This window comes from Pteropus medius, unplaced genomic scaffold, assembly GCF_902729225.1.
Source record: "Pteropus medius unplaced genomic scaffold, Ma_sr-lr_union100, whole genome shotgun sequence".
NCBI classification, from domain to species: domain Eukaryota; kingdom Metazoa; phylum Chordata; class Mammalia; order Chiroptera; family Pteropodidae; genus Pteropus; species Pteropus medius.
Window position 1 is genome coordinate 3,823,074 of NW_024351648.1, and position 20,807 is coordinate 3,843,880.

A 20,807-nucleotide genomic window follows, 5' to 3' on the forward strand; every position below is an offset into this window, starting at 1 on the left:
GGGAAGGCTGAGGAGGGAGGGAGACGGAGGGGGGAGAGTGAGGAGGGAGGGAGGGAGCGGGCGGGCGTGGCCAGCAGTGACCCGCACTCATTTCCAGCAGCAGAGGCGCCTAAGAGGGCCATGGGCAGGTGACCAACACCTGGCGTGGCTGCTCCCAGGTGGCCATGTTACCTGTCAGGGGCCCACTGGAGGTGACGCATGTGTATACCAGGGGCTGCCTGCCCTCCAGGTCTCTAGGACACACAGGGCCCAAGGAGCAGGAGCCAGCACGGGGGCAGGCTGAGAAGGTGGGCCTCAGGAGAAAAGGGAGGATGGTGCGGGGTGAAAAACAGGACATTTTATCGAGATATACAGGGCCTCGTTTCAGACGCTCACACATTTCATGTCTATTGTGCAAAACGTGGGGACAGGCGTGCTTGTGGACAGGGAGTTTATCTGAGGAATGCACCCCGCGCTCACGAGCCTGGTCCATGTGGCCGGGGACCCCAGCTCCTGTCCCCGAAGCTCTGAGGGGCAGAGCCCATCGTGTCCTGATATCTGTGGACCCTGCAGAGCTCCTTGGCCTGCTGGAGCTCCAAACAAGGCCACCTCCGCTCGGCGGGCCCTGCCTCTCGGAGGTTTACACTGAGATGTACTTGGCTTCGGCCCATTTCTTTTTAATGTCCTTTAGGAGAAGAGTTATAAAGCCCAGGCCAGCGCCCTGAGCACTTAGCAGGGCTGGGAGAGCTCTTAGCACCAAGTTTGTCTAAGGCTGCTCCAGGATGCCCGCCAGGCTCAGGTCGGTGACATTCCAGGAGCCTGGATGGGGAGCCTTATGCAATCAAATCCTCCGTGACTTCTAGGGCGGTTTTGTCTGCATAAGGAATGCAGGGAAAGCACCGGGCAAAGGGATCAGCTTGATCGTGGAGCCTGAAACACACTGGCTTCTTGGCCGGTGGTGTGGTGTTTTTTTGTTTTTTTTTTTCCTGTCTGAGGGCAATGCCTTCAATGGGCATTCGACAAGGAGGCTACGGAGAATCCCCAAATGAGAGATCTTTCTCCTTAATGGTTCGTTTTTCAAAGAAAAAGTGTGCCCAGCACAGACAGGCTGAAGCAGAGGGGAGCGGAACTGGGACCCCCCGGGCGCGTGGACCTCGCCGCCCCTCCCTCGCACTGGCTTTGCCTCGCTCGGAGCCTGAAATACGTTCGAGCTCCTGACCATCGATTACAAATTGATTTCAGATAACTGCGTCTTCTCTTGAAAAGGCAGATCTGCCAACGTCGGCCTGCCCTCCACACGGCGGCAGCTCGCTGTGGACAGGCGGTGGCTTCTCCCGTTAGCCGCAGGCCTCACCGCGCGACATCGCCCCTCTCACGTTACGGCCAACCGCGGCCCGCAGTCTCGATGCCGTGACTGTTTTCTAATAACTACCCGCTCCACTCACGTCGCCTGTTTGGTTCCCATAAACATTTAGCTTCTTGGCTCCTGCCATTCCAGGAGATTCCATCAAATGCGCATTGGCATTTTAAGTGTCTTGTTAACAGAAGCTGGTCAAAAGGTTGGTTCTTCAAAGGTTTTGAAATTGATTGTTATATATGGAGTGTGCTAGAGAGTGGAAATTGGAAAGGTCACCTGCCTTTCCTCTCTGTCCCTAGACAGGCTCCTGCAGCTCTGCTGAGGAGCTCAAAGCTCCAGGAGACCAGAATGAGGGGGCTGCAAGGTGGGACGGACAGATGGACAGACACCGGTTTCCCTGTGCCAGCTCTTCCCCGGACTGGAGGCCCTGCCCGGCCCCGAGCCTTCCTGGTATCGAGTTCAGCCTTGCTGGGACATTGGACTTTATTTTATTACTAATACAGAACTGTTTATCTGACATCTTGGAGTATACCCATAGGTCTTCTTTATGAATTCTACTCTGTTTCTGAATATTCTGACCAAAAAACAAAAACAAAAAAAAGAAGGCACTAGAATGTGTGTTCTTTATCAATAGGGCCTATTGTGTGCTCTGATGCCAGGATGGTGAATTCCCCAAACCCGCCGCTCTATTATGTGGGGCTAAGAAAAACCTCATGAGTCATAAATGGCGACTTCCCTTTGGAATCCTGAAACTGTAAGTTCATCCTAATTGAAAGCTCAGCCCAGTGAGAGCCTGGGGACCGGCTTTCCAAAAGGCCAAATCTGTTGCCACAGTAGCCCCGCAACAATCTTTAAAAATAGATCACCTTGGAAAGCACAGCAGATTTCCCTGTAAGCCCAGCACGGGTTCTCTGCGGCTCTTGACAGCTATGTTTGGATGAAGACTCTCTGTCTTTGAAAAGAAAAGATGAGCGAAAGGCCAAACAGGGGTAGAAACGAAAGGACTCTGCCGATGCTAACGGAGTGGCCCAGCTACAGGTGACCGGATGAAGCCACGAGGGCTCTCCGAAGGGCCTGTCACAGCTCCGTCCCCCTGTTCACTCAACCGAAGGCAGCAGGTTTACAGACCCAGATGGACGCAGGACAGGCAGGGCGCAGGCAGCGCCTGTCACTCACGGAAGTCTGGCTCTCACCCTGGTGCTCGGGCCTCCCGGAAGTGACAGCAGCTCGGGCGACACAGTGTGCGGACACCATCGCCTCCTCTGGAGAGGGCTTTCTGCTCAGGACGATGAGATGCGCCTGTCGCCATGGAAAGAAGAAACACTCTTGTTTACATGCTTGGCACAGGCAACAGGGAACTAACTGTTCTTGAAGTGATAAGCAGAAAGCCAAGGAACTTTCTAGCAAGCTGGACGATGTGATTTATGTGGAGGCACGATCCACGCTCTGGAGAGCCGGACGCAGATGGCCCGAGGCTGCAGCCAGGCCCCTTACTAAGTCAGTCATTTAAAAGTCTACGATCCTCTGAGGGCGGTGTCAGCAGGGGAGGGGGAAGGTTTCAAGAAGGAGGGAGACAGATTAAAAAGATTCTGTCCACTGGAAAGCATCACTATTGCCTCAGCAGACGGAATGGATAAAAAAGTATTATAGTTCCTTATATACAATGGAATATTACTGTAACTATTAAAAAAAGCAATATGAAAATCCCCATCTACAGCTAGCATGATGGACTGAGTTATTATGCCAGAGTGAAATAAATCTGAGAAAGATAAATACAGCATGGATTCACCTATCATCTGCGAATCAAGGGACAAAAAGACAATAATCAAACAGACTCACTGGTATAGTGTGGACATTGTTGACGATGGACAGAGGGGAGGGGGGTTGGGGGACTGGGAGAACGGGGTGAAGGGTTAAATTTTGTAGTTGACAGTTGGTCACGGGGATGGGGAGCACGGCAGAGGGAACGCAGTGAGCATTAATACGATGGCTAGGTGGAGGGCCAGGGGAGGGAGGGAGCAATTGGGGAGATCGTTTTATGAACTATATAGATGTCTAACCAATGTACTGTATACTTGAAACTAAGTTAAATAAATAAATTAAAAGAAAATAAAAAGAAAATAAAAAGTGCCAGCGCTGTGCAGAGGAAGTGGGCAGGTCCAGACCCCTACCCACTGTCAGTCCAGAAGGAAGGACAGACCCATGGTGTCGGCAGCATCACTCACAGAAACCTAGACCCCTCCCCCATGCCTGACACAGCTGTGACAGGCCCACTGGCCTGCACCCTCTGCACACTGCCCGAGCCCAGAAAGCAGCTCATTCCTTGACTACAAAGCCTATTTTTAAATTCTTTAAGAAAAATTTAAAAACCCTCTATGAGCCTATGAACATAAAATAATCATTATCCTTTCAAATAAAATACAAAATACATCCCTTCAAACAAAAAGATATAAAAGATATAATAGATAAAAAAAGACATAATAAGTACATAAAAAGTAAAGTTACTTCTCATCAGCTTGTTGATATCTGGAGCTTTAAAAATGCTATTAGTAATACGCTTATATTCGTTCCAGAACCTCCCTGGCTGTATCCAAGATACTCAGAGGTCGCCTAGTACAGGAGAGGCGTGGGCTAGACTGCGTGCACCGTACAGAAAGAAACAGACCGAAAACACGAAGTCATACAATGCACAAATGTGAGATGGTGGGCGGTTTGCAATTAATCGCCCAAAGAATGACAGGAAGACAGACCGAAACGCCATGAGTTGGAAGGAGAGAGACACCGGACTGGGCTAGGTGAACATGCTAACAACAGCTAAGATTTAAGACGCGCTTCCATCTTTGCATCTGTCATATCCATTGCAATTTTCTTGGCAATTTGTATTATCCTCAATTTACGGATGAGAAAACTGAGGTCGCTGGATCGGTGCTTTGCCCAAGATGTCTGACAGCTAATAAAGGATGGAGATGAGACTCTGACCTTGATCCTCTGACTTCAAATTTGCTTCTTCCACCATGTCATGAATGCCGCCGCTCCTCCCGCCCTGGCCCGGGAGATGAGAACGCTCGTGGGGAGTCATCGCCAGGATCCCGGTAAAGCCGAGGGAGGGGGGAGGGGGGAGGGAGGGAACTGAGGTTTATGAGGCACCTGCTTCCGCCAGGCGTGGTGTGGTGTGGATTACACGGGCCAGTTTGCTTCATCTCAAAATGACCGGCGAGAGTGATAACAGCCCAGTTTCTAGACTGGGAAAGGAAGCCTCGAGGAGATGTAGCAACTGGCTGAATGGAGGTCGCAGAGTGCATCAGAGGCAGGACACGGATTCAAACTGAGACCTGCGATCCCAAATGACATGCTTTTCTAGTCTAACATCTAGTTTTTAAGAGGGTCGATGCTCAAAGGATGATTTTCTAATCGGCGTAATGAAAACTATGTAAGAGTCAGAGAAAGAGTTGCCAGGTAGTGGACTTGGCCCCGTAACTGAATGGGCTGGTTAGGGAAAGAGTGAGCTGATGACATGTGCACCGAACTGTAGCGGGACACCGTGCGGGGGACACAAGCAGTGGACGGCGGATGGAGCAGGTGTGCAGGCGGCTGGCACCAGGGTCCGCATTTCTGCTTTGCTTCGAATCTGTGCCTCGATTCAACGGAAGCTCAAGCCCGCTTGTCATTGAGAGGTGTGAGCCTGCTCTGTTTGTTACAAGTGACGGCTCACAAGCTGCTCGGCCTTGCCAAAGCCATCGCCCCTCCTGCCTGGAGCGACAGGGTCTCATTGTAGCCCGAGGCTGAGCTTCCTTTCCCCTCCCGTCTCTGTCCAGTAGAGAAGCCTTCCACGCCACACACACCCCGGGGGGCGAGGGGCGGCCGGAGAGCTTGGCTAAGGGTAAGATGCAGCTGGGGACCCCGGGGGAGTAGGGGACAGCGAAGTCACTGGGTGCACAAGGCATTCGAAACCGAGTTCTCAGGGCCCCAGACTAAGCCAGTTTCTTTTAATAGACAGAGAGAGTCCTCGGTGGCAGCTCTCCAATGGTCAATTTTAGCTCCCCCAAAGGGCCGCAGAGAAAAGGCCTTTTGCTCTGTAAGGGTGGTCACCAAAATAGACACATGCCTGGCTTATACTTTCGTTCTCTTCCGGTTGCAAAGGTGTGTTTTCCTCAAACGTAACTAGGTTCTTACATCAGGACAGTAATGCCTGAATATAATAGTTAAAATCTAAAGCGGTAGCAGAAAATAAACAATAATTTAAATGCCTGCACCCTTCTGTCTATCAGCGTCAGGCTCTCTTCCTTCCATTCCCAGTCTGACTCATAGCGAACTGCCATCAACAGTTTCCTGTGTAACCTTTCAGAAATACTGATGTGCGCGTGCACACACACACACACACACACACACACACACGGGACCAGAATCTAGCCCCGCCCCCTCTCAGCTCAGCCCCATCTGCCACCACTGCTTCTGGGCTGTCGCCACAGCGGCCCCCCTCACCTCTCCTCATGGGAACCCACGCCACCTGGTACTGTCACAGCACCTGCTACTGCTCCCTGTGGCGTACGTCACGGTTGTACTTTTAGGTTCACCTGCATGATTACTCAGCTAGGGTCTATCTCACTCACTGGGTCGCTCCTCACGGGCAGGGCCCCTGACATCTGAGCCCCCCACCCCCCGCCATCACAGTTCCAGAGCCACCACTGTGCCTGGCACACTGCTGTGTCTCACAGTTGTTGACTGAATGACATTATAGTGCACGTGTGGCTTCTTAAATTAATAATCCACTTTGAACATCTGTCATGTGAGAACGTACACATCCATGCCATTCCCTACAGTGGCTCTACAGTATTCCGTCACCTGGATATATCATAATTTCATAACCAGTCCCCTATGAATGGATTTTAAGGGTATTTCTAATTTTTCTGTTTTGCAGCTCAAACATCTTGGCACACTTATACACACCCATGGGTTAGGTAAGTTTCTAGACATGTAACTGCTGGGTCAAAGGGTCGGCACATTATAAAACTGGAGAGAGAACATCAATTATTTTGCCCCAGAGTGGTGCCATTCCCCACCCCTACCAGCGGGGCACAAGGACACCTACTACTCCACACCCTTGCCATCATGTGGCGTCACCAAACTTTCCTAGTTTGTTCACAGGTAGGTGAACAAAAGCATCTCTTTGGTTAAATTACATTTTTAAAATAACGAATGAGGCTAAAGATTTTTGTTGTATGGTTATTGGCCTTTTGTGTTTCTTCTATAAACTGTCTGTTCCTGTCTTTTATCCATACTTCCATTGAGTTTTTTTTTTTTTCATTTAGATTTTATAAGAACAATTATCTTTTGACTTTAGGATATTTTGTCACAGAGAAGATTTTCATTTTTATGCTGTCAAATTCATCAACCAACCTTCCTTCCTTCCTTCCTTCCTTCCTTCCTTCCTTCCTTTCTTTCCTTTCTCTTTTTCCTCCTCCTCTCTCCGTCTCTCATTTTATACCCATCTGTATGTACACAGAGGAAAGATGCTACAAATGTCACCAACATCAGCTAATTCTGGGAGGAGAGGCCTGGACTGACTTGTAACTCATTTCTTTATACCTTTCTGTATGGTTTGATGGCTTTTAAATATAAAGAGAATTATGATTTTTATTTAAAAAAAAATTGTTTCCTAAAGAAAAACAGTATGGCACCTGGATCTATGTCAGTCTTAGAACATTTTCATAATGCATAAAATCATAATTGCATTCTACATCTTTTCTAATTTTAAACAAACAAACAAAAGGCTAGTATTTTCAGAGATCTTGAAAATTAAAACTAGCACATTACAGCAAATACCCAGCAATTAACAAGAACCAGTCAGACGCGCTGCCTGAGTTTGCCAGGAGCCAGCACGTGCACCCACGAGACATCACCTGAGCCAATCACTCACCCACAGCAGAAACCCAAAGCCAGATTTTCTCCCCCCAAAGTCTTTGACAGAGTAACTGATAAGTTATTTCATTACACTTTGCAAATCGAACATCCCTAACTTTGGGAACGACTGAGCGTCAGGGCCGCTCTGCAAACTGAAGCGAGAGATATGTAATTCAAGTGTCAGTGGCGAGAAAGTAGCGTAAGCTAGCGCGGTGCTCACTTATACCCCGCTGGAAACATACACCCACAGACACACTCGCTCGCAGAAATGAAATCCTGTAATTTCTCTTTTGGATAGGAAAATTAGGTTCTATTGCCAAAATCTGCCATGAGGAGTTTCAGAAACAATCACGTTTGTATGGTTTTCTCATAGCCCCCTGCTGCAGAGGGACCGACGGGCCGATGACAGCTTTCATCAGTCTCTGGGACTGCTGCCTTCCCTGCGTGATGGCTCTGTGGGGCTTGCTTTATTTTTCTCCATTTTAATGGGTTAGTTCCTAAAATACTCTGGAACGTTTCTACCATTCTGCAGAAAATAAAAGCTCTTTTTTCTCTGGGCGTTTCTCTCACTCCAAAGGAATGAAGAGTGGAAAACAAGATGGGAAATAAAACCTCTTTTCTTGCTGTGTACTTAATAAACGGCTTTTAGGCACGAGGTCCCTTGGAGAGCTGCAGCCACCCTGCACCTTTCTATACCTTAGGTAAAGTTCCCAAAGTAAAGGGGGCGCTTTGATAAATGTTTAAAAATTGCTGTTCATAAATAAAAGTAGCTCACACTGGCGACATGCCTAATGGTTCACAAAATACTTTCTGTCTTGAACCTTTGAATGGTTCTGTAAAGTGACCACGGTCTTTGCGGGGGTTTTGTTGTTGTTGTTCTTGTTGTTTGTTGTTGTTTTCTTGAGAGGCTCAATGACTTGTCCAATCAAACAGCTGGTAAACAGAAGAATCTGAACTTGGAGCTTCCGATTTCAAGTCCAATGCTATTTCGACTTCACCGAGCAATCTCTTTAACAATCATCAGCAACTATTTTTTGAAACGCTCTCTAATCGTTACTAACCTCAAGAATAAACAACAAATGAAAAGCCGCCTATCAAACTTTACAAGTTTTATAAAAATGAGAGAATTCTCCTATAACCCGAACACAGAGAAATCCTTCTAGCTTAGATTCAAAATCACGTGGTTCCCTAACGCCAAGCCCTGTCTCAGTCTGGGTCAGTCTTCCTGACCAATCAGAACTTTTTGAAACAGACATCCACATTTATTGCCTCATGCGAATCTGGTTTCTATCTTCCTCACTGCCCCGATGTTTCCCACAAGGTCACGGGCAAAAGAAAGAGAAAAGAAAGACTGGGAAAGAAAGAAAAAAATTTTAAAAGGCCAAAAGTGCCATGATGTATCAGGCGCTGTGCGAAGCACTTTACACATATGAACTCGTTCATCCTCCCAGCCACTCCGTGTCCTCTGCACCAGCAAAAGGCATCAAAAGACACAGACGATCTTACTTTCGTTTTCCCTTGTCCTCATGTTTTTCTTGCAAATTCGTCTCTGTCTCCTTTGCCTAGTCATTCTTCTTTACTCCACAGACCCCCGAGGTGATCTCGTCCTCCCGCAAGGAACTGCTGCGTGGGAGCGGAGGGCGTCCGGACGTGCTCGCCGACCTCCGGTCCTGATTCCCTGCCTGCCTTGCCGTCGCTTCCACTTGTACCCAGACTCACCGCCAACACCCAGACTCGCCATCTCTCCATCACCCGGTCACGCGTGTCCCTCACTGCACATGGCCCGAGCATCCACTCGGTTGCTCGGACCAGAAACCCAGGAGTCGCCTCTGACTCTTCGCCTTCCCTCTCCTACCCACATCCAATCCATCTCCACTTGCTGTCACCTATGCCTCCTAAATCTTTGTCAAACCCACCGGCTCTCTTCACCCATGCCGTCATCTTCCTAGTTGAGGCACCATCGCCTTTAGCCTCCGCTGCCTCCACAGCCTCCTGACTGGTCCGTCTACTCCCACTCTCAACACGTCCCCCCCATCCATCCTCTCTGGGTCAGCCAGAATCGTCTTGCTAAAGATACTGGGTTTGAATCTAGGTGATGGTGTCTATGAGCATGAATGGTTTTCCTGGACATATTCTTCAGCTTTTTTAATACCTGACTTCCTTTTCTATAAATTACACATAGTAATATGTCACAGGGTGGTAGTAATAGTTAAGATAATCCAGATAAAGTGATAGGATGGGTCCCTCTGATACACTGTAGGTGGGACTATAAAGATCAGATAAATTTTTAAAAACAGCGGTAAAGAAATCTCAGTGCCATGTCATTATTATAACACATTTGAAATAACAAGAATGAACTAGTCTATATTTTACAACTTTAACAGGAAAAAATTCTCAGAAAACAATTTAAAATGTGCTTTCTGCAGATGATATGATACGAAAACTCACTGTGATGGTTAATTTTTTGTGTCAACTTGGCTGGGTGATGGTACCCGGTTGTTAGGTCAAACACCAGTCTAAATGTTGCTGTGAATGTATTTTGTAGATGTGATTAACGTCTGAGTAAAGGAGATCATCCTCAAAAAAAGAAGGAATTCCCCCTCAAGACTGTAACATCTTGCTTGAGTTTTCAGCTGGCCTCCTACCTTACGGATTTCCGACTTGTCGGCCCCTACGTTCGCGTGAGCCAATTCCTTAAAATCATCTTTCTTTCTACGTGCAGATATCCTATTGGTTCTGCTTCTCTGGAGAAGCCTGACGGACAGACACACTCACGGAGGAATCACATAACGATAAAGTAGAACAGCAGCGAATAGGTGACAACTCTAAGTGGCTTCAGGTGAAGGTTTTGGAGGGTAGTAAAAACAATCCGTGTCAATTTGATAACATAAGCTCTGAATAGATCAATACTAAAGGATATAGAGACTTTCTAGGAAATAAGACTTAAATTATGCACCTAGCATGAAAAAAGCCATCTTCCGGGACTCTTGGGCTGCTTGTGGAATGTACACCTGGGGAGGACAGGTACGCCACACTCACCCACCTGGCCACTATATGAAGATGCTTGTTGAACATCTTACTTCAGGCCACACGTTCTACGCATCTCAAACAAATAACAAAGCCAGGCTCTCTCAGAGCGGCGATTCCACTCATGTCCATGAAAAGCCTTGGGCTGAGAACCGCTTTGGTGGCCAGCGTGCCACGGCTTACCTGCAAGAGATGGTCGATGGATGCGTCGTGGCACCCCAGGGCTTGCTCTACACCCGCTAATTCCCTCAGTATCGGTACACACTCGAGACTCTCTTCACCTTTGCTGATCTCAGTATATTTTAAAGCCTCTTGGTAATGGGGCAGAGCTTCTTTTGATTTCTTCTGACTTTGATACATCCTAAAAAGAAAAAATCAAAGTGATTAAACATAATTGAAAAAGTAACAGTGCTCACTTCACCAGGTTATGAAGATTAAATTAGTTAATATTCATAAAAACACCTTGAACAGTCTCTGACACATAGTAAGTGCTATGTAGGTGTTGGTTTAACAAATGTAAAATACTTCACGACAACAGCAACCATTAAGGATGCTGTGATGCTGATAATTGATCTGTTGAGAAATTATAGAAATTCTCCAATAGTGGTGAGCTCGCGAAGCACTATCATTAACTGTTGGGGAGAATATAATTTGGGCGTAACCTTTTCTGTATCAGAATTGTACATATATATGTACACGCACATTTCTGCTAGTTGCACCTCCGTAGCTTATCTTGAAGAGACAGTATGGCAAGACAAGAAGATATATATATGAGAATGTTTACCTACGCATTCTTTGTAACAGTGGAAAAGTACAAAGCACTTAAAATACACCCAGAGGCAGTTATCCAAGCAGCTTACAGTAAGTACATCCATGCTATAGAACGCCACTTAGCCATTAAAGCTGACGCCGATCCATATTTATCCATATAGAAGTATTTCCACTATATACTCTTCAGTAAAAAGGCAGATTACAAAAATACTTTCTATAATATCTCATGCGTATGAAAATTTTAATATATCTAATCTAGATGTACACATACGCATAAAGAGATTTAAATGATCGCTTAAGATGTTGGCAATAGTTATCTCTAAGAAGTGGGTTGTTAGTGATGCTACTTTTCGTGTTTATATTTTCTAAATTTCCCGAATTTTCTTCTATAAAACTGTAGTACTGTTACATCAGAAAAATGTTAATTTAAAAATTACAGGTAAGGGCGGCAGTGGGGAAATATTCTTGTCCCTTCTTGAGATAAGACTCTCTTGTATAAAAAAACGTATCTCTATATTTTGTTCAGTAAATATGGTAACAGACATTTAAAAACAATCGCCTCCAAAATATTTGATAAGACTATTAGAAACTTTTTTTTTTAACATGGAAAACTGTAATGTAAACAAAATTCGTAATGAGAGATACCAACCCTTGCTATGTTGCGTTCCGCCCCAGAATCTTTATTTTAAAAAGGCCTTACAATTCCCAAACTGCCCATGGGTAAACTGAGATGTCATGCGAGAGAGTGACTAAGAGACTACAAAAAATAGTCTTGTTTTCAACTCGATAGTTGGATATTTTCCACTATTTTTGCTCTTCGATAAATTCCAAAGTAATTGACTGACAGAAGGAAAGATATTTTTCAGACCTGTGGTTCAGATGGCCGTAATGAAATAAATTGCTGTCTGCATAGCTTAGGAACTGGGATTTCCTCAATAATTGTAAAGAAGTTTTAAAACACAGGAAGAGAACAGCAACATGTTTCTGGACCAAGTAGGTAGCTCGCAGCAACCCTAGCCTTGAAAAGGAAGGGACTAAGAGGTGACCAGTAATACGGGACTTGCCTTCTGATTTCTAAGCTTAGAATGTAATAATTACCTTTGTAAGTATCACGTTTTCTTTTTCAAGAGAAAACCCAGTGCCATCTTTGGTGACAGAAAAAGGCTTTGAAGCACATGGTTGACAACGAATCACTTAGCCAAAGAAGTAGATTCCTGGTAGATGAAGATTACATAATAGAAAACAGGAGTCAGCAAACTATGGCCTGGGGGCCAAATCTACTCACTGTTTTTGTAAATAAAGTTTTATTGGTACATGGCCACGCCCACTTGTAACATATTGTCTGTGGCTGCTTTTGCACTACGGTGGCAGAGTTGAGTGGCTGCAACAGATACAATATGGCCTACAAAACCTAAACTATTCACTGCCTGGGCCTTTACAAAAAAGAAAATGTGCCAACTTCTAGTCTAGAATCTACAGAAGATCACCTACTTTCAAAATGACTTCAGACTTTGCCCCACCTAATTTAGCCTCCAGAACTCAGACGATGCCACAGATCCTTGAGTAAAGGAAAAAAAAAAATTTCTTCTTCCTTTTTCATGTTCATAAATGATGAAGTATGTGCCAAAGAAGTAAAGAATAGGTCCTTCACTTCCGCCGTGACCTTAAATGGTGTGTCCTGACACCCGGCTCCCTCATCCTAGCCCTGGCTTTGCTCTCTGACATCCCAGACTGAGTTGGGTGGCTCTGTGAACACCTGACTCTGCTCCCACAGAACTGTGAACCCCCTGCTCGGAAAATCTCTCTCATGCTGTATTATAACTGCGATCCCACGCCTGGAAGACACCGCAGAGATAATCCTCCCAGACACGGGTAAGAGTGATCGTGAAAACAGTGTTTCTAACGGTGAAAAACTGGAGGCCATTTGCACGTCAACCCTCATGTTCATGAGAATGGATAATTAGGGAAAGTCAGATGGATTAAGCGCGGTACGAAGGATTAACATGAAGAGATTGGTCCTACACACATCAACTGACATTGATAGGTCTCAAAAATGCAAATGTAATGTGAAAAAAAAAGCAAGCTATAGAAGAAAACATATACATAGAGTTTTAAAAATAAAAAATAATGCTGTGCATTCCATATATAATAGAAATATACATATTTCTATTATATATAGAGAATATATATAATAGAAATATATATATTTCTATTATTTCTATTATATATACATAATTTATAGAAATATAAATTAATAATAGAAATATATATTAATAATAGAAATATAAATTAATAATAGAAATATATATAATATATATAAAATAATAGAAATATATATATTTCTATTATTTCTATTATATATACATAATAAAAATAATGCTGTGCATATTCAGCGGAATGAAAAACACTAAATTCAGCAAAATAATTACCTGTAATGTGCGGGGAAAATAGGATTGACAAAAATGCATAACATTTATCTGGAATGTTCTGTCTGGTAAGCTTGGCAGTGTGTACGCGAGTATCAATATCTATACTTTCATATGCCTGAGATATTTTCTTTAAAAGATGAGCAAAGACAACTAACTCTCTGCTGTGTGGTGTGTGCACAGAATGAAGCGCTTTCCGTGCCTCGCTGTGTGGGGGCGCTGCTGCAGGCCCTTCTCAGACCCTGGCACTACCCCAGAGCCGGAAACGGAGGCTGTCAAGCTAATGCACTGTACAGTGAGCCTTCCGGAGTCCCCCGACAGCACGCTGTTCACATAATAGACAGGATGGAAAATAAAATTACTTTAGCTTCGCAATAGATTTAATAAAAAGAGAATCGAGGGGCGGATTATACCAGGAAATAACTAAATTACGGTCTTACCCCCATCTCCAACTCACTTAGAGCATCAGTCAATTTCACGGCATCTTTTCTGACTCCATTTGCTCACGTGTAATGTTTGAGAGAGCAGCGTTTTCTCCTTTTTCATTTCTATCTACCTGCCAGGGACGCTTTGAAGATTTATTAGCTAGTAAGCCCATAATGCGTGATCCTAAAGCTATCGAAACACTTTGGGAAGCACAGCAGACAGATGAAAAGACAGGGAATTCTGAAAGCAGAATGTGGCCGTGTGTTAATCTGGCAGGTCCACAACTTAAACCATGGCATATTGTATTGAATGAAAATATATCCGCAGTGATTCTACAGAGCACGCGATGAGACGCTGTCTCCTCTCCGATGAGCTTCAGAGGCTCTCAGAGGGATGAACGCTTGCTCTTAACATGCAACAAGCAAATGCAGTCTCCTGTGGCATTACCGAGGCGACAGAGGGTTTCCTTAGAAAAGGTCTGGAATTTGGCAAGAATACTGAGCCGCAGTGAAAAGCAGAGGCTTTGTGGGAACGCTATTGATGAGATTTTCTGGAGGCAGAGGGAGCAAAGGTTTACACCTGGGTCTCCCTCCGCCTCAGGGAAAGACTTTGCTCTGTAGAGCGCGTTGTCAGGTGTCAGGGTTCAGGGTCTGGAAGCAAGAAAGTGACAGACAGCGCTGCTCTGCCACCTCCCGGCTGTGACCCTGGGAAATGACCTTGCTTCTCTCAGCCTCAGATGCTTCATTTGAAAATAGAAATGAGCAGAGGACCTCACCACATGGGGAGGACCGTGGCTTAGAAAGGATGAGGCCTTGCAAAGCGCTTAGCGAGAGCCCGGCATTGAAAGCAGTCGAGAGCTGGTAGCTAGTGCAGTTGTTTAAAATCACCGTTATTATTATTTGCAAATGTTTAAGAAAAATGTGTGTTTCACTACATCCTGACGCGGTGTTAGAAAGGACATAGTGACAGAGGGAAAGACAGAAACGCAACACTCTGGAACGGTAAAGCGTTCGTGGATTCAAGAAATAGGAAGTAGATAAAGTATATGAAAGCCATCTGTGCCGTGTGGCTTTTCTGCTTCCCACATTAAAAAAAAAAAAAAGATTTTAAAAGTAAATTGAGAGCCTTGCTTCAATCACAGGAATGTAGGGTGAGGAAAAGTGCCAGAAAAAAAAAACAAAACAAAACCATCTCCTTCTTGGTTGACGAGGCATAAAGCGCTCCAAGCACACAGTGTCCCACGGGAGGAGCCGACAGGGGAAGCATCTTTGCTGGAGAACAGCAGGGAGAAGCAGGGCTTCGAACCCCTTTACGCCCCAAAGACAAACACAGAGAAAGTGACGTATTAAAGAAACACGTCTACAGAGGTTCAGCCTGGACCTCAGGACCTCCAGGTGACGGTATGCAATAAAAAATGAACGCGGAGTCCAGAAAGCTTAGGGACGACGGTGGGGTCTGAAAGTAAACATTATTGCCGAAGTGTCAAATATGTCCCATAAAAGCCAGCGGGCATGCTTTGTGGGGAAGCAGATGGAAGTGAGTAAAACTCCAGCACGCTAATGAGGTGATGGCAGGTAGGTAGGTATACATACCGCCCCAACCTGCCATTGTTTTTTTGTTTTTTGTTTTTTTTTCCATTATTTTCTACCTGTTTCCAGGAAGAACTGGCTAAGGGAGAAACCTTCCCTTTTTTTTTTTTTTCCCTTTGGAAACCTGTTACAATCACTTTCCAAATCTCAAGACGAAGAAACAAACTCGAACTTTAAAATGAATTATAAAAGACCATCTGATTCTCAGCTTAGGTGGCTCATGAGAGCAAAGACAAAAACACTCAGCCGACTCAAGTCAGAGAGAAAAAAAAAATACAGGAAAGAATACTGCATGCCAGGGGCAGCCTTGAACAGAGAATATTAGTCTGTGAGGTAAGTACATGCTTTAAAATCCGATCATTTCTGGGATGAAAGCACAGCCAGGTAGAAGGGATGAGGCTTCGGGCCACATTTAGGGATGGAAGGCAGGGAGCGTGACTCACTCTCATACTCCGACGAGCACCATAAAAGGCAAGGCGAGAGTAGGAGAGGATGCACCTAATAGATACCCTTTTAAGAGAAACGTAAATCCCGCGAGAGCTGCCTGAGAAATTATCCTGGCCTTCCACCTCCAAGACCTGGCAAAAGAAAAGGCCCCTGTGCTTGCCATTATAACTATAGAAATGAACAAAACCAAAGCCTCCATTACTTCTTAAAGCACTTCGGTTTGCATAAAACCTTCACATTTCGATGAGGGAACGAAGCCAAGTGATTGAACGAAAACCATCAGTTTAAACATGGAAGTGCCAGTGACTATGTCAAGGTGAAGAATCGGGATGGAAAAAAAGAAACAAAGTTTAACTCTGCTAAACGCCAAGTCAATTTGTTACGTGTTCAGTACGGATGCGTACGAGGCGCGCCATCTGCTGGCGAGGTTTGGAACTGCTAATTTGGAAAGCACTCTTGGAGGAGGTGTGGATTCTGGCAGAGAAAGATAATTTATTCTATTCCGTAGCAACAGTGTTCAACATTAAGTACTAATAATGTGAGTCAGGTCTCAACAGATGGCAACAAATATCAGATCTTGGACCTCTGATTGGCATATTTCCTACCTTACCACACGAGAGAGAATTCTGAACTGATAGCTCCTCCCAGTCCCTGCCCTTGGCCTCGTCTGGTTACATAAGCGCAATGCTACGGTATGAATTCTTTGGGGTCTGGCTTCTCCCATTTTGCTTGTGAGAATCATCTGTGATGTTAACCATGGAAGTGCCTGGATCATTTTCTTTGTATAAACAGATCACGATTTTATCTATCCTGCTTTTGATCAACATTTGGGTTGTTTCCAGTTCTTGCTTATTACAAGTAGCGTACCTTTGGACATTCTGGCTATGCCTTTTGGTGACCATATGTATGCGTTTCCATTGGGTGTGTATTTAGAGGTGATATTGCTGGGTTGGAGGGTATGCACACTTTTAAGTGTAGTAGATAAAGGCAGCTTTCTAAAGCAGTTATACCAAATTTGTTCTAAATAACAACATATAAGAAAGCACAGGATAGCACGACATCCTTGTCGACACTTGATATTATCAGTCTTTTAAAAACCTTTGCCATTCTAATGGCAACGGAACAGTATCTTATGACTTCAGATTTCATTTCTTCAATGAGTTGGAACACTGTTTAATGTTTACTAGCTATGTGAGTACTTTTCTTGTGAAAAGCCTCTTGCCCATATTTATATTCGATTGTGTTTGTTTAATTGACACATAGCAGTTCTTTACAGATTCTAGATACGAGCCTTTGGTCAGGTATATGTATTACAAATATCTTCTTTCTCTCGGTGGTATAAAATATATGGTGATTTAAATACAGGAAAACATGCGACCAAGCAGAAGGAGATAAAGAGAATTAACACACTCAAAGGTCCTTGCATTGTCCAAGAGGTGTTAAATTGACTAATTTCCATTAGAGTCTAATAAGTTAGGGATATAAGTGACAGATTCTATGGTAACCAGTAGAAGAAAACTAAAATAATGTATAACTTACCAGTTAATAGGAAAATGGAATGATAAAAATATTTGACTAAACTAAAAGAAGTCAAGAAAGGAGAAAAGAAAGGAACATAAACCTAGTAGGAGAAAAGCAAATTTACACTCCAGTGTATCAGTAATTAGAACAAAAAAAAAAAATGAAGATTAAAGGATGGACAAAGTTTTCATAGGAAAATTTATACCGAAAGAGAGCTAAGGTGTCAATTTTAATATCGGGCAAAATAAACAGAGCTATAGGGACAAAGAAGTACAATATACACTGACTGATAAAACAATGGATTAAGAAATGCTGCCACGTTAACCTCCCGCCCAACAGAATATATCAGACTATAGAAAACAACGTCTGGCAGAACCATGGACAGCTCTACCTAGACCGATAATTGCAGTTCAAAATTTAAACATACTCATCTTAAAAATTAATTATCAAATTGGCAAAAGATAAAAATGTAAGTTTGAATGACAGAATTAATAAGGTCCCCCTACAACAGACTTATTACAACCTTATACAAGTAAAAAACCCAATTTCTTTTGTAGCACACTTGGAACTTTCACAAAAATCGCCCTTGGACTAGGTCACAAAAGAAGCTTCAGTCACTTTCAGAGTCCATACCATATAAATACGTTTCCATCGATAATGCAATAAAATCAGCCATCAATGACATCTGAATACCCTGAAAAATCTCATATATCCGCACACGAAAACATGTATCACGTGACTAATCTTTGGATTCAAGCGTAATTTATACGCTAAATTATGAATACTAAGAAGTTAATGTTGGTGATGATGGTATGTGTTAAAAGTTAAAGCGGGACTTATAGGAACATTTTGGAAAATACCTTTAACTTTTGTGTGGGAAAGACTTTCTGGACAAACTCCAAAAGCACAAATCATTAGGTTAAAAATGAAGGGATTTGACTCTAGCAAAATTAAGAATTTTATTGCCACGAAGGACAGTATAGACAACATTTATAAATGGGCAATAGAAGTGAGAAAATATTTGCAATAGCACTAATTTATAATATACGATAATCTCTGGATTATCAACAACGGCAAAAAAGTACAGGAAGTCAGACAAGAAAAATGAGTAAGAATACTAACAGGCTGGTCACAGAAGGGGATCCCAAATGGCTAAGAAGTATATGAAGAGGTCCTCGAACTCATTCATAAGAGAAACCTAAGTAGAATTGAAAAATAATTAGCCAGCCCGTTACATGCATAGGGTGGCAAAGGTTAGGACAGACAATGCAAATATTATTGGGGATGAGAGGAAACAGGAACCCACGTGTGTGGGAGGGGGAGTGTCGACGGGGGCAGCGCTGGCCAGTGTGCCATGAACTTGAAGTACGGATGTACCCTGTGACCACGCAACCCTACCCCTGGGGGACAGACCCCAGGAGAAGTCCATTTTGGCCACAGGAGTGGAGCTGCATGAGGGTGCTCATGGCAATGCCATCATGGGAGCAGGGAGCTGGGGACAAGCTGAGTGGCTAGAGCTAGGAGGATGGCCGAGCACGATGTGACAGACGCCTTCTAAGTGGCGCTGAGCAGCAGCCAGCAGCAGCAGTGAACTAAGGTACAGACACCGACTACAAACAACGCCGAGTGAGAAACAGTGAGAAACCGTGAGATATATACTACAAACGTATTGTCAAGTGACACATGGAGATATGTCCTGTCAGCATGAAAGATTGTCATAACCGTAAAAACCAGGACACAGCATCACGAAGAAACGCCTCACGCTTGAAGACAGATGCTTCTGGCAAAGAACCCCCAGCCCCCGCGTACACAGAAAGTCCTAACCCAGAAACTCACTGTGCGAAAGACAATGATATCTGAGCTTGAATTTCTATCCATTCGTCCTTTATAATCCTTCCACACTGTAGCAGCTCCTTCAAAAGTCTCTCTGCTTTTGTCAAGTTCTCTGCAGCTTCCTTAAATCTGAGTTGTGTTCAGGAAACTTTACCCTTGCTTCTAGATTCTGGGACCCCAGTTCCTGGACATCTCTGGCTCTCATACTTCCCGTCACCCTCCCTGAGTGTGGCCTTGAGCATTAAATACCAGTACTCGGAGCAGCGTTTGTGTTTGTAAGGAGTAGAGGCAAAGGATACTTCTGAATGGAGAGGAAGGCTCTCCCCAACGTATGGAAAAGCTCAATCGAACACTTGAAAACATCCAGATTGTCGCTGAAGGGAGGCACGATGGCGTTGGTGAGGATTTCTCTGGCTTTTTCTGCATGTTGTTTTGCCTGCAGTGACAGTCCTGTGGACAAAGAAAAAGAAGTGTCTGTTTCATCTCAGCTGGACAAGAATCTAATGAGGCCTCCTTCACGTATCGTCAAGTGACACTTGGAGATGTATCGAGGCAGCTGAAATATTGTCACGACTGTAGAAATCAAAGAAGTGTTTCATACCTAGTACTTATAATAGAATTTTCCCACTCTAGTACTCAAGATAAATTTTTCCCAGAATGTGTTTTTTAAGACATAAAATGAACAGAATGAGCGGGAATTGAACAGCTTTGAAAGCTCACCGATATCAGACGTAAAACATGTTCTAAGTAATTATAAAAAAATTCACGGAATGCAAGGACTGTCGCATTCTGGGCAGGAAAGAAGATATTCGTGAATTTTAAATCTGGCTTTGTGATGGCAAGCTTAATGGAATACGAAAAATTCGGAATCTTCTGCTCACCCATCCATAATTAGACTTTGGAGAGTTATTTTCACATAATACAAGTATGATGATATCTACGAAAATTTACAAACACGATTGCAATGAGGTAATGGGCTAATGTGTTCCCACCTCTTATTCCTATGCGGTAATAAATAGACTAATATGAAAAAAAAAATGGAGTAAAAAAAGTTACTGCCAAGAACCAATTCCCTGGGGCAGCCCGGTGTCCTTCCACAGGCTTATTAAAGTGCCACTGGGCGTCACCTGTTATGTTTCGGGGCATTTCACTTCACTCTCCCACCCCTTTCCCCACACTGACACCCCCTGACACACTTCCCTCCGCTCACATCCACACACTCCTGGTCCTATGTTCTTCATTCTATGGAATCGTATCTCAGATCGCTAAAATCGCTGTCACATATGAAGTTGATTCCGTTCCTATATAAAGAATATATTTTCTGATAGAGAAAATTCAGGGTATGCGCTTCATGACGAACCTCTTACAGAATTGTGTCTTATTTTCTTTAAAGCACACACTTCCTCAACGTGCCAGAAATCTATTAGTGCCAACTATGCACGCGGTACTGCAAAAGGCATGGTAGACTGTGTTTTCAACTTGGTCCACGCGTTCACATCGTGTGCACTCAGTTTACTGGAGGCAGTGGGG

At 44.2% G+C, this 20,807-nt stretch overlaps 1 protein-coding gene across 7 annotated transcripts in view; it reads right to left on the reverse strand.

The window, feature by feature from the left end:
- The window catches only part of TTC23 (tetratricopeptide repeat domain 23), a 60,064-nt gene that overhangs the window by 31,326 nt on the left and 7,931 nt on the right, over nt 1-20,807 (reverse strand). For all 7 annotated transcript variants that reach the window (XM_039844078.1, XM_039844074.1, XM_039844072.1 and 4 more), the window contains exons 4-7: nt 19,577-19,727; nt 19,281-19,406; nt 10,448-10,625; nt 2,530-2,635 (exon numbers count right to left, since the gene is read on the reverse strand). In XM_039844078.1, coding sequence (XP_039700012.1) covers nt 2,530-2,635; nt 10,448-10,625; nt 19,281-19,406; nt 19,577-19,727 — 561 coding nt within the window. The remainder of the gene's footprint in view (nt 1-2,529; nt 2,636-10,447; nt 10,626-19,280; nt 19,407-19,576; nt 19,728-20,807) is intronic.